Source organism: Marmota flaviventris, chromosome 18 (genome assembly GCF_047511675.1).
Source record: "Marmota flaviventris isolate mMarFla1 chromosome 18, mMarFla1.hap1, whole genome shotgun sequence".
Lineage (NCBI taxonomy): Eukaryota > Metazoa > Chordata > Mammalia > Rodentia > Sciuridae > Marmota > Marmota flaviventris.
In genome coordinates, this window is record NC_092515.1 from 14,825,082 (window position 1) to 14,841,172 (window position 16,091).

General features: G+C 49.6%; 1 protein-coding gene across 2 annotated transcripts in view; it reads right to left on the reverse strand.

Annotated features, from left to right (window-relative positions):
- The window catches only part of Actn4 (actinin alpha 4), a 69,850-nt gene extending 58,374 nt beyond the window's left edge, over nucleotides 1-11,476 (reverse strand). The window contains exon 1 of one of the 2 annotated variants that reach the window (XM_071604810.1): nucleotides 11,185-11,476. In XM_071604810.1, coding sequence (XP_071460911.1) covers nucleotides 11,185-11,346 — 162 coding nt within the window. In that variant the 5' untranslated portion in view covers nucleotides 11,347-11,476. The remainder of the gene's footprint in view (nucleotides 1-11,184) is intronic. The other variant, XM_027941183.2, reaches the window with a different exon arrangement.
- Nucleotides 11,477-16,091: the final 4,615 nt, after the last annotated feature.

Genomic DNA, 16,091 nt, shown 5'->3' on the forward strand with positions numbered 1-16,091 from the left:
CCGAGAGGGAAGGGCTGCAGTGCCAGAGCGCGAGGCTCCGGTCCACCAGGCTCCAGACCTCGTCAGCGCTTCCAATGACAAAGCTCTGCTTGGGGCTGTGCCTCTCTTCCCAGCCCCTGCTCCTCAGGGGCGCCTCTTGGTTCCCTCTTCCTCGTTTGTTAGGGAACAGCTGAAACGCCATCTCTTCAGAGAGCTTCCTTCCTCTCCCCAAAAAAATCCCCCTGCCCTCACCACCCTCTCCCAGTCCTGCTCACTAGACTACAGCGCGTCTGTAACCGGTACCTGGGAAGGCTGAGACAGGAGGATCACAAGTTGGAGGCCAGTCCCAGCAACCCAGGGAGACCCTCAGAATCTTAGCAAGACTCTCTCAGAAAACTGCGGACTAGGGATGCAACTCAGTGGTAGGGGTCAATCCCCAGTAATAGCCCCCTAACACCACCGCCAGATGTTATGACCATAAACTTGAAAGTCAGACCATCTAGACTTGAATCCTGGCACTATCATCTGGGCTAGTGGCTTTAACGTCCATGGGTCCTTTTCTGCAGGTGTCCTGCAAGAGTAACAACCTTTACCTTATGAGTTACTCTTCAGTCCACATGAAACACTTGGAATCCTGTCTCACACAGGTAAAATGCTCACTATTATTACTTAATTTATAGCACATGATTCTGTATGAAAGATCTTGTGTGTTATTTACATGCCTATCTTCCACTAACCTGTGAACCGATCAAGAACACACAGAAAGCAGAGGGAAGCTGGTTTGCATTTGGTCATCTCATTTCCTGGGTGATCACCAGCCAGTCCCCACTCAGGGAGCACACTCCTCAAAGACCCTCACATTTTGACATAATTGAACCCACAGAGCTTGAACTGCTACTTGGAAATCTCATGTTTAAACTATGCTTGGAATGTCTGATAGGAACATGCATTTATTTTTAGGCAAAAAAAAATTGTTTCTTAAGCTAACCCTGTGGCCCTTCAGCAGACCGTATTTGGCAAGGATTGCTATGTGTTTGTTTATTAAAGAGGCTCAAAACCTTCTCAAATCCAAGGTAGCTGCTCAGAGAGTCCAGTGCACTGTCTTCTGTTGCTGCTCCTTCTTCTTTTTTTTTTTTTTTTTTGTACTGGCGATTGAACCCAAGGTGCTTTACCCACTGAGCTAAAATCCCAGCCCTTTTTATCTTTTATTTTGACATTCGATCTCGCTAAGTTGCTGAGGCTCGTGTCAAACGGGAGATCCTCCTGCCTCAGCCTCCCAAGACACTGGGATTACAGGCATTAGTCTTCTATATTTATGGTCAAAACTTGTTTCCTTTGAATCTCTGCGCAGCAGGAGCTAAGGGTCACAACCTGCTCTAACCAATCATCTTTAAATTGGTTCACAGTTCTCTACTGACTGAATTCTCTTGCATGAGATGTCCCTTGTCAATGAGTTATGAAAGCTACAAAGGGAAAGGATAAATTAGCTTCAAAAAAATGGCCAAGAAGGCTTGCCCCTAACCAGCCTAAGCATTTCCTCTCATCCCACTGGTAGAGACAGTGCTGGGTGACCAAAGCCAATGTATCTGAAAGACGTCTTGATACAGGCCTTTCTGTTTTATAGAAAGTCAAATTCTACCACAGTCTTGGCAGCGAGGTTCAAATGATCCAAAAAAAAAAAGTAACTGCCTCATAATCCTGGTGATGTTTACGTCTGGATACCTTCCAGGACTTGAAAATCTAACCATGACCAACCAGCAAACAGCCTGTAAGAAGGGCCGATTCATCAGACTGCCCTTGAGTCAGCCTGGCAAGTCGCTGTTCCCAGACATTTTGAGTTTTGAACTGAGTTTACTTCATAGGCCAGAACAGGACGACCATACAGGTCTTCAAGCAAAACACGAAACAACAGAGAAAAACTGGCCCTTCCGAATGCAAGCCGGTCCAGTAACAGCCCAAGAAGCACTCTGTGAAATCATCTGATGGCTACCTCAGACATTCGGTTTAATGGAAAGCCACTCATTTTCTTAAAGGAAAGAAAGTTGGGGGGGGGGGGGGTGTAATAGGGAGGAAAAAAAAAGTTTATTTATTCTCAGAGTTGGGAGGATGTGGATTTTTAACAAAAGTTATTTGCACTTGGGATTTGCTGGGAACTTTAGAGTTCTTTTTAATTTGTCGGTGTTTGTGAAATCAGGCAAAAGACACAGACACATTTTGCCCTGCTATTAAGAAGTCACATAGCTGAGATTCCAACTCTAAATGCCTAGAGAAAAAGCACGTGGCCTGGCCACAAAGCCATCAGATGCTTCAAATGCACACCCTCATCAATAAAGTAGACTGGCCCAATGTCTCCCCAGGGGACAAGGTCCCTCTTTCCCCCACCTGGCAAGGCCATGTGCTTGTGGGCATTTTCCTATGAGGCCACCTGGCTGCCCCTTTTTTCTGACCAGTGCTGCCTCTGAGTATGGTGGCACTCCCCAAATAATAAGCAGGCGACCTGGTTTTCTTTTTCTTTCTTTGTTAGGTACGAGAGACTGAATGCAGGGGTGCTTTATCACTGAGCTACGTCCCCAGCCCCTTTTAGTTTTTGAGACAGGCCTCACTAAGCAATTGAGGACTTCAGTAAGTTGCTGAGGCCGTCCTTGAACTCTGGATCCTCCTGCTTCAGCCTCTGAGAGGCTACTGCCTGTGGTGAGACTGTGTTTTCTTGGTGATAGCAACTAAATACCTGTTACTCACTCCCAGATTACATTCAGGACTATAAGCACTTACGTATTAATCGTCACATGCGCACATACCAAGGCCCTGATGACACAGATTGAAGTCAGCCTCCAGCGCTGCCTTTGGCCTTGGTAATGGAAGGTCTGTCATTCCCATAGAGATATGCAAGCTGTGGACCCGCAATTCTTATTGTGACATCTCCTCAAGCAACATCCCAGCATGGCTGGATGCTGAAACGATCGCAAGCTTCCTCCCATGATGTTTCTCCTAACCTCAAATTGGCCTTCTCTACCATCAAACCAGAATGTGTGTGAGAGAGAGTGAGAGAGAACACTGCATCCATTTCCCTTCCTGCTGTGCCCTCCTTCTGGAGGGCTGCTAATTAAGACATTCTTAGAACTGGATCAGTCATTACTACTCAGGAGGTAAGATATAGAAACTTTGCATCTTAGGCTTTTTGGAGTTTAAAAAACCAAATGTGCTCCCTTCAGGCTCAGAGGAGGAGGAGGAAGGCAATACCAGCCGCCTCCAATCCACTGCGGCTTCCACCCACTCTTAAAAGCCATTGGGGAGGGAAGAGATGAAAAGAAAAAGCCACTAGAAAGCCAGCGAAAGGCACCGCTCAGCCCCACACCTTTGGGGGAAAACTTTAAAAACATAAAACAAACCACAATGTCGTCTTTATTCCTGCTTGAAGCGGAAGACACAAATGCTATTGTATTGCTGGAGCTCCGCATCCCGCCAGGACTGGCGCACCCTTGCCAGAACTTCCCAGGATGTGCTCGGCAAGGCAGTGACTGCTGCTTCCAGGACTTCGGCCCATCACAGTTCCATTGGGAGACAAAGAATCCCTTCTGCTCTGATATTTGGAAGACAAACATTTAAATAAGGCTTTCAGAAGGTAGGGTTCACACACCCAGGTGGGCAGCAGCAGAGCAGCCAGACCTAAGGTATGTGAGAGGCCACAGAGCCTCAGGAAGAAGCTGAGGGAGGGGAAGTGAGCAGCCCACCAGGCCGGAGGAATGCACAACGTGGCCTGGCTCACAAAACCCAAAAAGCCCTAACATTTGAAAGCAAAGATGAGTCAAGGATCGCCAATCACCAGCAGTGTGTTAGAGCCTGGTGTGGTGGGAGCATGCGCAAAGCAAGGGGTGTGTACTCCCCTGCCTACCTCTGGAAACCCTGCCAGGGTCAAGAGGGATAAAGTTTTGTTGTTGCTGTTTTTTCCCCAAATGCTTCATGGGCTCATGGAGATTTTTAAGGAGTATCCACACCTATATTAAATCTTGACTCACATTGAGGATGTTATTCCTTTTGATTCACTAGTAACCTGATGTCTGGGCTGGGGTGCAGCTAATTGTAGAGCTTGCCTAGCGTGCATGAGGCCCTGGGTTCCATCCTCAGCACCACACACAAAGGTAAACTATGAGGACTTCACAGAGAACGTCTGTTTGGTACTGGTAGGTCTTCAGCGCCTCACCAACACCTGCCAATCTCCCCTTTTTTTGATTTGTTTGATACCAAGGATTGAACCCAGGGACACTTTACCACTGAACCCCGTCTCTACCCTACCCCTTTTTTTGTGGTAGGGGTGCCAGGGATTGAACTCAGGGGCACTCAACTACTGAGCCATATCCCCAGCCCTATTGTGCATTTTACTTAGAGACAGGGTCTCACTGAGTTGCTTAGTGCCTTGAAATTGCCAAGGCTGGCTTTGAACTCACCATCCTCAGGTCTCAGCCTCCAGAGCTGCTGGGATTACAGGCATGTCCCACCGCGCCTGGCCCCAGCTCCTTTTTAAATATTTCATTTAGAGACATTTACAGAAAGGGTCTCACTGAGTTACTTAGGGCCTCCCTAAATTGCTGAGGCTGGCTTTGAACTCATGATCCTCCTGCCCCAGCCTCCTGAGCCACTGGGATTACAGGTAAGCACCACCACACCTGGCCCAATCTGCCTTTTTTCTTAGGCCAGAGTCTTCAGCAAGATAGCACCTAGGTAGAATTTAACAACCCTGTTTTGTTTTCAGTGTGTTTATTTTTGCAGTTGTCTTCTAATTATGGCCAGGGAAGCTGACTTTTCCCTTTACCCATGATTGACACTTAACTTTTCCTTTTAAAATGCAAGTTTAAAAATTCAAATTGACTTAAAAATATGTATTAAGCATGTAAACGTAAAAGCAAGTATGGAAAAAAAAAAATCACACCCCAAATTAGAAAGCACAGAGATAAGTGCCAGGAGAATGCTCTGACTGGATAACCATCATCCCTCCTAGAAATGCAGAACGATCTCCCCTTTCTTGGTGGGTGTTGGGGGTGGGGAGTCATCCCAGGCAGACAGGAGCCAGCACAGCAACAGGTGGCAAATAGCAAATCCCAAGTAAATTCAATCCACTGGCTTTTAGATAACACTTCAATAAATCACATCTAAGAAAAAGGGCACTGGCCTCTTCCAGAGTAAATGCTGCTTCAACTAAATGGAAGGCAACAAGCTGCACCCACCAGTTCTTAAAGGCTTTCCATGGACATTCCAAGCTGATGCCTCTGTTGTTTACAGGGGAAAAGAGGAGGGGGAGGGAACACGAGAGAACACCACCAAAAAAGGCACAAGACCAAGACCAATGTCTCGGGGATTTTTATAATCCCAGGGAGACTGCTACTTGGATAAAACTTCCCAAGCACTGATGTAAGGACACTCTTGACTGTTAAATATATGCAAAGATCTCGCTTTCTGGAAAAGTCGGGTCTTGGCCCTCCCAGCCAGCTGGCTTAGCCGCCCCTCCCCCTAAGATGGCTCTTTAAACTGAAGCTGGAATGAATTTAAAATGGTTCTGTTCCTCTTGGATTCATTGAACCTTACACTCCTGGATACCTGGGATCCAGCCTAAAATGTAACTCATCAACCTTCACGGAAAGTGATACTTGTGCTACTTTCAGATACTTTATAACAAATCCTGGCAGCCTCCACTGCAACACTGTGAAACTAAGTTTCCTTGTAACTCTTCTTTGATCTTTCAAAGTTCAAACCACCCTAAAGGAGACTAATCTTGAGCTCTCAAACTACCAGTGGGATAAAGACTTCTTTTACACTTCCACAGACGATGGTGTTGGTGTGGGTTTCGGCTCATGCAGACTTCCGACTCCTCTCTACCGGGTCAGCGTTTCAGCTCCCTGGCCACTGAATTCCCAGGTTGCTATCACTAGCCTCCTATTTCCATGAAAAAAGAAACGGAGAGGGAAAATCTTGAATGAGGTAACCCGAGCATTGCTGTAAACTAAATACTCAAAGAAAGGGAACAGAAGCAAACTGAGGGCAGGAAGCAGAATGTGACTGCTGAGCACAGGGCCATCACCGAGTGAGGAAAACAAGGGTACAGCTGGGGAAAACGCTGGCCTAGAATACACTAAATGCCAGGGAAGAGATCAACGTGTTGATATTTTGGCTGTTCAAAAAACTTGAATGAGCAAGTGGTACCAAAGCAAACAGCTGTTCACTTAATTTTTTTTTTTTTTTTTTTTTTTGGCCTTTCTCTCCTTCAAAAGATACAAGCAACAGCAAGGGAACCATTTTTTAAAGGACAATCCTAAGAACTGTCAAAAGCTTGTGCAATTCCCAGGACACTATAAATCAGTACCGTCAACGCCCACAGCGTTCATCTCCACAGCCTCCGTTCCTCAGGCCTTCCCAGATCAATTCTTCCTTGGCCCCACTCTCCTGGCTGTCACCCACTGGTCGGCACTGCCAGATGACCTGCGCTGTACACTGGGGCACTGCTGAAGAGGAGCACGGACTGCATGTGTGTTCTCAAGGCAGAACTCATGCTCACTCCAGAAGCTCCGCCAGGAATCCAGACTCTTCCCTGCTCCTTCTGTCACCTGACTAAGACCACCTGTTCAAAGTGCAAGTCCACTTTTTTTTTTTTTGTCCTGGGGAGTAAATCCAGCAGCACTCAGCCACGGAGCCACATCCCCAGACTATTTTGTATTTCATTTAAAGACAGGGTCTCAGGGTCTTACTAAGTTGCTGAGGCTGGCTTTGAACTTGTGATCTTCCTGCCTCAGCCTCTGGATCCCCTGGGATGACAGACGTGTGCCACTGCACCTAGCAGGTGTGCAAGCCCGTGTTTTAACTGACCTCCCTGAGATGTCTCACCTAGATAGGAACAGGAAGACCCACCGTTGCTCCCTGGGCTGTTTTCCTCCAGCGCTTTCCCCCATTTTCCCCACACCAGGCCAGGCAATCGGCTGCCATTAAAGGAAAGCCTGTAGCACAGGTTCCGACAGGAGGGTGAGTCAGGCCCTGCTGCCCAAGCAGCCTCCCTTTGGTCTTGGAAGCCAGAACCAGGGAGGGTGTTTCTAAAGGCAGAGGGTGATCCTGGCCCACGCCCTGAACCGCCTAGGATCAGGTGAAGTGGCAGGCCCCACTCCCCTGGCCACAACAGGATCTCAGCTCTGAGTGCAAGTGACCCTGTGCTCCCAGGCCAGCCTCCCACACCTACTTCTTCAGTCATTAGGAAAATTAGATTCCAAAACACATTCTCCAGGAGAAGGAGGGAGGGAACAGAACAGGAGCAGCTGAGGGACTGAGGCGCTTCCCCTCCCCTCTCCCAGGAGGGCAAGTTCACAGTCTCATTTCTAGAGACAACTAAGTTTGGTTACCTTTTTTTTTTTAAGTATGTTATTCAATTTTGACAACTGCTAAGGACCTCTTAGTCTTAGCCAGATCCTAAGAGGCAAGCAATTAGAATAACGGAACAAAATAACAGATGGCTACTTTGGGGCCTCCATCATCAGCCTAAAAAAAATGGAAAAAAAAAAAGACTTACTTGGAGAAAGACAAAACACCATCAGAACTTCCAAATAATTAACTTACACCGAATACAGCCCAAGCCAAAGGTCAAGGTCTAAACACTCAGGCCCTGTAAATAGTGATGTTTCAATGACCACACAAGTTTAGCAAGCAAGGCCTTTCCCTTTGCTGCTATGAGAAGTTTTGGGGTAACTGTCAAGAGACCTCACCCGTCCATGAGAGCAGGAGTTGGCAGGGCTACTCAGGCCCCTTTAGAAATTGAGAGAGGGAACTGCAGACTGTAATTACTCAAGAATTTACTCCCAGCTACCAGAGAGGCTTAGGCGGAAGGATCATCTGGGCCCAGGAGTTTGAGAACAGCCTGGGCAACTCAAGACCCTGGCTTAAAAAAGAAAAATAAATAAATAAACGAATAAGTAAGTCAGAATTTTTCTCAAAGACCAGACCAATCCTCCAATCCCCCAGAGAACACTCAAGGCCTTCCCATATAAAAACTGTTGCATAACCTACTTATTAGATAATGCCTTGATTAGTATTTAGAGGAACAAAACTATAAACTTCCCTAGGTATGTTATAAAGCCGTTTGAAAAGTAACTCAGAGAAAGGCTCATGAACGGAAACATGGTGCCCAAGTTCTGTTCTGTTTTAAAGGATAATAAATACAGATGAGTTTTTAAAATACATACTGTCTTGGTTATAGGGCCCTAGGAGTCAGGTAGAGGGAGACACATACAGGCCAATCCCTGCTTGCACTGTTCTGGACATAGACTTTTGTCCAGGACACTTATGTGAGTATATGTGTACAGGAAACTCTCTCTCTGTGCCAGTGTCCTGGCCTTGGAGGCAAGAAGAGCAATCTGTTGTTCACTAAAGTGACATTGCAACACAGAAAAAAGTCCAGCAAGCTAGGCATACCCGTCATCACAGGGACTCACGAAGGTGGGGCAGGAGGACTGTAAGTTCGAGGCCAGCCTGGGTAACTTTGGGAGATCCGGCCAGTCTGTTGTGGGTGGGGAGATTCTCTTACATGGGACAGAAAGAACACTAGCGGGTGTATTCCCTCGCCTCACTCCTTCACCTATATCATAATAGATTCCTGCTCCAGAGCGGGAAAGGGCAGAGCTGAAACAACACTTTCCCCCTAAAGAAAGCTAGGCGTGAATATTTGCTAGGGTAGGTATAAAGCAGGACGTGCTAGAACCTGGCCCTTCCTGAGAATCTAAAGCAGCTGGTATTGGAGGAGGTCAGGAGCCAGCCTTTCCCTCAACTGTGCTGGCCAGGAGGAAGGCAGTTAGGAAGTAGGAGGGGACAGTGACACATGCAGCAAGGCTCTGGATTCCGGTGAGTCCTGGTTCCCACCCAGGGTCTGAATGTGCCCAGCCTCGCCCTGAGGCCAAGGGAGGCCAAGGGAGACTATGACCACGAGCAAGCACACACCCTAACTCCCAGGAGGGAGTAGAGAGCTAGCAAAGGGAGGCACTGCCAAGTGGGAGACAGAAAGAGGGAAGTCCTGCTACAACACCTGAGAAAACAGGGACAGGAGATCTCCACGAGGAAGATAGACCACTTAAAATCGACCCCTGGCTCCCTGATCCCCTCCCGACTTTCCAAGTGCCTTGGCAACTCTCAACCTTTTTCCACCTGGCACTGACTTGGGCAATAAAGTACGGTTGAGACTCCAGCCTAGAACTCCCCTTTTCCCTCAAAAGTCATTTTTATGTCAGCAATCTCTATAGGACCACCCTGCAGCAGGTGGAGCAATGGAGGACAACACCCCCACCAAGCCGCTGCCACTCTCCGCCCTCATTATGACAGATGAGGACATTCACATTCACGCTGACGTTGGTAATTTAGCCAAGGTTATGCCAGGCCCCACCTCAGGCTGCCCTGGAACGGCTGCTCCTCCACCCTTGCCCTCCAGACTGGGCAGCCTGAGCCGTCCCAAGCACCAGCTTGCACCTGCAAAGGGCTTCCATCACTCTCTGTGCACACCCCTTGAGTCAGCCCCGTGGTCCTGAAAAATCTCCCCCAGACCTACTAGGACCTGGCCCTTCCTGAGAATCTAAAGTAGCAGGTATTAGAGGAACTCAGAGTCCTCTCCCCAAGCCCCAACTGCACACAGTCCACCTTTGTGGAATCTCCAAAGGAACTCTCTCTATCCCTTCTCCTTTGAGGAAACAGACTGCCTGGGAGATGGGGGGGGGGGGGGGTCTTGCCCAAGGCCACAGAGACATCAGCAAGAAACCTGGAAAGAAAGCCCAGGCCTCCAGGACACATTAAAAGCTTCTAAATTCGAGTACCTCCCGCCTTCTTCCCAGCGACACTGCTGAGCAGCCCCCTCCCCAGGCCGCCCACTCGGCACCTTCTTTCTTTAGCTCTCCCTGCACTCACTCAAACCTCTTATGTCACTAAGAGCTCCCCCTCTCAGCCACGCTGATTATCCACCCCACACACCAACACCTTCCCGGCCTCCTACTTACTTCTGACCTCCCTTTCACTACTGAGGGCCCCCCCTAAGTTGTTTCCACACCCCAAAACACACTCACTATGGGATTCCTTCACCTGTCCCCCCCAACCCTGTCAAAAAAGACACAATTCTGGGGACACTCTCTTCTCCCCAACCTGTTCCCCCATTCCTTCCTCAGTTTATCCATCATCCTAAGGAGACTTTCATTTTCCTAAACTCACCTCCCTCCCACCATCCGCCATTCCAGCTCACGGTCCCTCCCACCGTCCTCACATAGCCCAGACCCCATCAAGCCAGGCTTTCCAACCCAGGACTGGGCTTTTCAGCCTCCCACCAATGCTCCAAAATCCTCCCTGTGTCGCCCATGGCTTTCCCTTCCATCAACTCCCCTTTCAGTTGTCTTCCTCTTCCCTTTAGAATGGGGTACCCCAAATAAATCTCACCCCCTTCAAAAACGTCTTATTCACAAGCCCCTAACTCCTCCCCTGAGCACCCTAGTACCCTAGTCCCCAGTCCCCCCAGACCTCCTCAGCACTCCTATCCACCCTCACATCCCATATCCGTGTCTTTTCACACCTTTCTTGCTTAGCCTTGAGTCTCCCCAGACTCCCTAATCCTCCCCCAATTCTTCACACCTCACAGTCCCTTTCTGGGTCCCCCCACTCTATCTTCAGACTTCCTGGTTCTTGGTGTCCTTTAGAACTCCCTCACCCTAAAGCTCCCCCCATTCCAATCTTCTGACTTTGGGCGCTCCGAATAATCCCCTCCACACTCGGGCTCCCGGGTCCCACATTCTAGTCTGGCCCAGGCATTCCCTTCCCAGGCCCCATGTCTCCCCTTAGCCCTCCCAATCCATTCTGCGACCCTGCAGTCCTGCCTCAGGTCCCAATTCCATTTCAGCTTCCCCGGTCCTCGCCCCGGTTCCAATTCCCCGCCCAGACCCTCCGATTCTTCCTAGGCTTCCAGATTCCTTTTTGCAGATTCCCATATTCCCTACCCCGGCGCCAATTTTTGCAGATTCCCAATTCCTTCCTCAAGCTTTAAGATTCCTCTTTGGGACTCCAAAGCCCTTCCTGGGCCCGCCAATTCCTTTTCAGCACCCCCCAATTCCCATCACAGACCCCCCAATTCCCTCCAGGACCTCCAGTCCCCTTCCCATCCCCCCCAGGAAGACCCCCTCCAGCCCGTCCGGCCCGAGGGCCGCGCACCTTGCGCTGCTGTTTCTCCCAGGCCGGGTCCAACAGCAGGTCTCGGTCCCAGTCGTCCTCCTGGGCCATGTAGTCGCCCATGCCACCCCCGCCGCCAGCACCATTGCCCCCGCTGCTGGGGCCGTACTGGTACGACTGGTTCGCCGCGTGGTAGTCCACCATTCCGCCGCCTCTCGCTCTCCCACCAGCCGGTCCGCTCCCGCCTCAGCTCCCGCCCCTATGCCGGAGCCTCCGCCGCTGCTGCTGCTGCTGCTTCAGCTGCTTCAGCCCGCCCTCCGCCGGCGCCTGCGCACTGCCCGCCGCGCCTGCGTACCGAGCCGCCGCCGCCGCCGCCCTCCCGCGCGCGCGCACCTGATGAATTGATACCACCCACCCGGAGCTCGGCGCCTGCGCAGTCCACCTGCTCCTCCACTCGAGTACGTGAGCGCGCACGTCATTCGCGTTGTGGGCGGGGCCAGAGTCATGAATGAATCATCGGTTCTTCACCGTTCGGGATTGAGAACGTACTCCCCGTTGGGCAACGCCGAACACAAGTGTTTATCGAACGCCTGCTGTGTGCCAGGCCGTGTTTTATGCCTCGGCACTAAAGACGGAACGAAACGTTAAGAAAATGTGCATAGTGCGATGGCGCTCTCCAGTAACCCCAGCTACTCCGCAGGCTGAGGCAGGAGGATCCCAAGTTCACAGGCAGCCTCAGCAATTTGGCGAGGCACCAAGCAACTCAGAGAGACGCTGTCTCAAAATAAAAAATAATAGGGGCTGGCGTTGTGGCTCAGTGGTCAAAAGTCCCTGAGTTCAATTTCCAGTAACCAAAACAAACCAAAAAAAAATTGTTTTTATTTTTTATAAAGGTGATGTGGGGTGCTGAGGATATAGATCAGTGGTAGAGCGCTTGCCAAGCATGTGCGAGGCCCTGGGTTCAATCCCAGTACCAGGAAGGAAAAAAAGTATATAGTATATTCCAACATTGTGGCCAAAAGTCAAACATAAACTAAATGTAAATGAAGTACTCAGGGTAGGTTTCACAGAGAAGCCACACGTTTGTCTGTTTTGTGGCACTGGGGATTGAACCCAGGGCACTTTAATACTGAGCTATATCCCCAGTTCATTTTTCATTTCATTTTGACGTAGGGTCTAACTAAATTGCCCAAGCTGACCTCAAACTTGTGATCCTCCAGCCTCAGCCTTCTGATTTGCTGGACTCACAGGCCTGTGCCCCCACATCTAGCAAAGGATGGCATTTGCACAAGGACCTCAAGGCTTTACAAAATGGACATGGAAGTTAGACTGGAATAGGTACCAGCAAAGTGGGAAGGTAGAGGATTTTTTGGGCTTGGCTACCTTCATTATTCATTCAACAAACAATTAATGAAAACCTACTCTTACCACATACTGTTCTTGGCCTCTGACCATATAGGGAAGAGCATGATATGCCTGGTCAGTTCTCAAGTGGCTATCATTATAGTGGGGAGGGCAACAATAAATAAGCAAACAAATACAGATAAATGATATTGCAGCTGGGGGTGATGGTGCACATCTGTAATCCCAATAGCTCAGGAGGCTGAGGGTAGAGGATCACAAGTTCAAAGCCAGCCTCAGCAACAGTGAGGCTCTAAGCAACTCAGTGAGGCCCTATCTCTAAATAAAATATAAAAATGGGCTGGTGATGTGACTCAATAGTTGAGTGTCCCTGAATCAAATCCCTGGTAAACCACCCCCCCAAAAAAAATGATATTGCCACATTAAGAGGCATCTCAAATATAAATAGTGCACACCTGTTATCCCAGCAACTCAGGAGGCTGAGGCAGGAAGATTGCAAAATCAAAGCCAGCCTGAGCAACTTAGCAAGACTCTGTCTCTAAATAAATAAGTATTTAAAAATAAAAGTTAAAAAGGGCTGGGGATGTAGCTCCATGGTAAAACCCCACTGGGTTCAATCCCCAGTACTGGTGGTGGGGCGGGGGGAACTGTGCTCCTGAGTTGAATTGATCTGCCCCCCAAACCAGATCACCCTGCAGTCCTCAGTTAATGGCGTCTCCATCCTTCTGGCTATTTAGCAAAAGCCTTACAGTCATCTCTCACTCTCCTGTCCTACCTGCAGACAGTTCTCCGGGAAATTTTGTCATTACATTTTCAAAGTACACGCAGAACCCATCCACTTCAGAGCCCTATCCTGGTTCTGTCCACCCTCACTCATCTTCCTTTGGACCTCTGCAGCAGTCTCCTCCCTGTACCCAGCCCCTAGCCCGCATCCTCATATGCTCTTTCCTGTAAGGAGCCAAGTGATGCCCTGAGAGCCTGAGTCAGATCATGTCCCTCCCTCCTTTGCTCAGAACCCACACTCAGAGGAAAAGCAAAAGTCAAGGAAAGGAGGAAAAGACGCAGAGGAGCCTGCGGGGGCCCTGCCTGGCCCAGCCCAGATTTTGTAACAGTTCAAAGTCCTGGGGCTTCAGCCAGACCTGGGTCTTCCGTGTCCTGGTCCCCACAGCTCCTAGCTCACCTCCCTCTCCCCCTAGCTTGCTGACCTTGCTGTTCCTCCAACATGCCAGGCTCCACCCTCAGCCTCAAAGCCTTTATACTTGGTGACACGTTGTTACCACTGCCTGACACACTTTCCCCAGATTCTAGATCTTCGTGGCCTATGGTACCCCTTCTGCAGGTCTCTGCAGAAATGTTTCCTCCTCTGCAAGCGCTTCCCTGACCACTTTATGTAAAATGGCATCCTGGGGCTGGGGGGTGAGCCAGGGGTAGAGCACTTGCCTTGTACGTTCGAGCAGGAGGTTCAACCCTCCTGCACCTTTGTCTACAGTACCTCACCATCTACACACCACCCGACATATTCCCCGCCTTGTATCTTGTGCATTTCTTCCCCAAGAATAACAGCCCACAAGGGAGCAGGTCTTGTTTTGGTCCCTGCTGTATGCCTGGTCCCTGAAGCAGTGTCTGGTGGAGTAGGAGTTCTGAATGAATGGGCTTAAAGCATGGTGTAGAATTTGATTTTTTTTTTTTTTTAAGTGGTGCTGGGGATGGAATCCAGGGCCTCTCACATGATGGGCAAGTGCTCTACCAGTGAATTAGACCCTTATCCCAGAATTTTATTCTAAATGCAATGGGAAGATGAGATTTTCAGTAAGAGGCTGGGATGTTATTCAGCTGTTCACGAGGCCCTTTGGCTGCATGAGGGCCACAGAGTGGAGAAGTTCAGGCACAGAGAGCCCAGTGAGGGGGCTGCTGTAATATCAGGATGGAGCTAGACAGGACTAGGGCCAGAGCACAATGCCATAGAGGGAGACATGGAAAGATCTGGGAAAGTGAAGCTTATTATACTGCCATATATTTGGCTTTGTTGGGAGAATCAGGGCAGCTTCCAGGTTTGGGACCTGAGCAAACAGGGAAGTATGCAACCAAGTGTGAACTTTATTGAAGTAGGAAGGAAATGAGGGGAATGGCTGTTGGGAAGGTGAGGTATTTGAGTTAAACTACAACAAAGAACTGAAAATGAGCTGAGTGTGGTGGCACATGCCTTGTAAACTCAGTCATTTGGGAGGCTGAGGCAGGAGGATCGCAAGTATGAGGCCAGCCTCAGCAATTTAATGAGACCCTCAGCAACTTAGCAAGACCCTGTCTCAAAATAAAAATAAAAAGGACTAGGGATGTAGCTCAGCAGTCAAGTGCCCAAGTTCAATTCCCAGCACCAATGAACATATACTGTGTGATAGGAAGGGATTCTGTCCAAGTCCAATTACTTGGGGATAGGGATTAGAAGACAGGGCTTTCCCAGGTATAGGAGCTTCAGGGATCCTGTTCCCCTGTCCCACAGGCATGTGAAGGACACCAACAGTAAGCAGCCCCAATTGCGGCTTGTTTTCCCAGGGGATGCAGCACCTGGCCGAAGCTCCCAGGCCTTTTTGCTGCTCCCCAAGCTGGGCTGGGGCGGGGCAGCCTCCACCTGCCTCATTTGAACTCAGGACCCTGGCACCGATCTTGGTGAGGAAGGTCGGGGACAGGGATGTCCCTCAGGTGCAGAGCCACCAGTCTCTCCCTACCTGCTCATGGTGGATACTGAAACCTCCCAGACCAAAGGCCCAGAGCTGGAGCAGGTGACCCCGGTCAGTGAGGTCCTCTGATTGCCGGCCTTGAGGCTACACCTGGCAGCCATCTGCGGACAGTGTAGTGGTAACAGCTGGCATGTCTAAAGGTCCCAGGGAGGGGGGATCCAAGGGGCCAGAAGGGGCTTTAGTTCTCCATTTCTATACCACTGAGACTTCAGTCAGAACTAATGCTGTTCCATAACCATTGCTGTGTGGCTTTTTTGGTGCTGAGGACCAAACCTTAGGCCTCATACATGCCAAGCCTGTACTCTACCACTGAGCTACACTCCCAGCTCCTGTAAAAAACAATTTTTTGCCATTGTCATCGTTATTGCAATATCAGGGATCAAATCCATGGTTCTCTACTGAATACAACCCCACTTTTTTTTTTAACCAGGGTTGAACTTAGGGGCTCCCTAACCACTGAGCCACATCCCTAGTCCTATTCTGAATTTAGCGAGGGTCTCACTGAGTTGCTTAGTGCCTCCGTTTTGCTGAGGCTGGCTTTGAACTCGCAATCCTCCTTCAGCCTCCTGAGCCACTGGGACTACAGGTGTGCCCGAACCCTTTGACACAGGGTCTCACTAAATTGCCCAGATGGCCTTGCACTTACAATCCTGCCTCAGCTTCCCAGACTGCTGGGATTAGAGGTGGACCACAGGGCCCAGCCTCCACGCCACTGTTGCAGCTAGAACAGCAGCCCCGAGCCAAAGCAGACACAGGAACAATCACCAGAATGGAATTTGGAGACAGCGATATGTTTATGATCTCTCCTAGGTGCCAAGTCTGTCCTGAACTCTTTGGAGGCGTTAATTC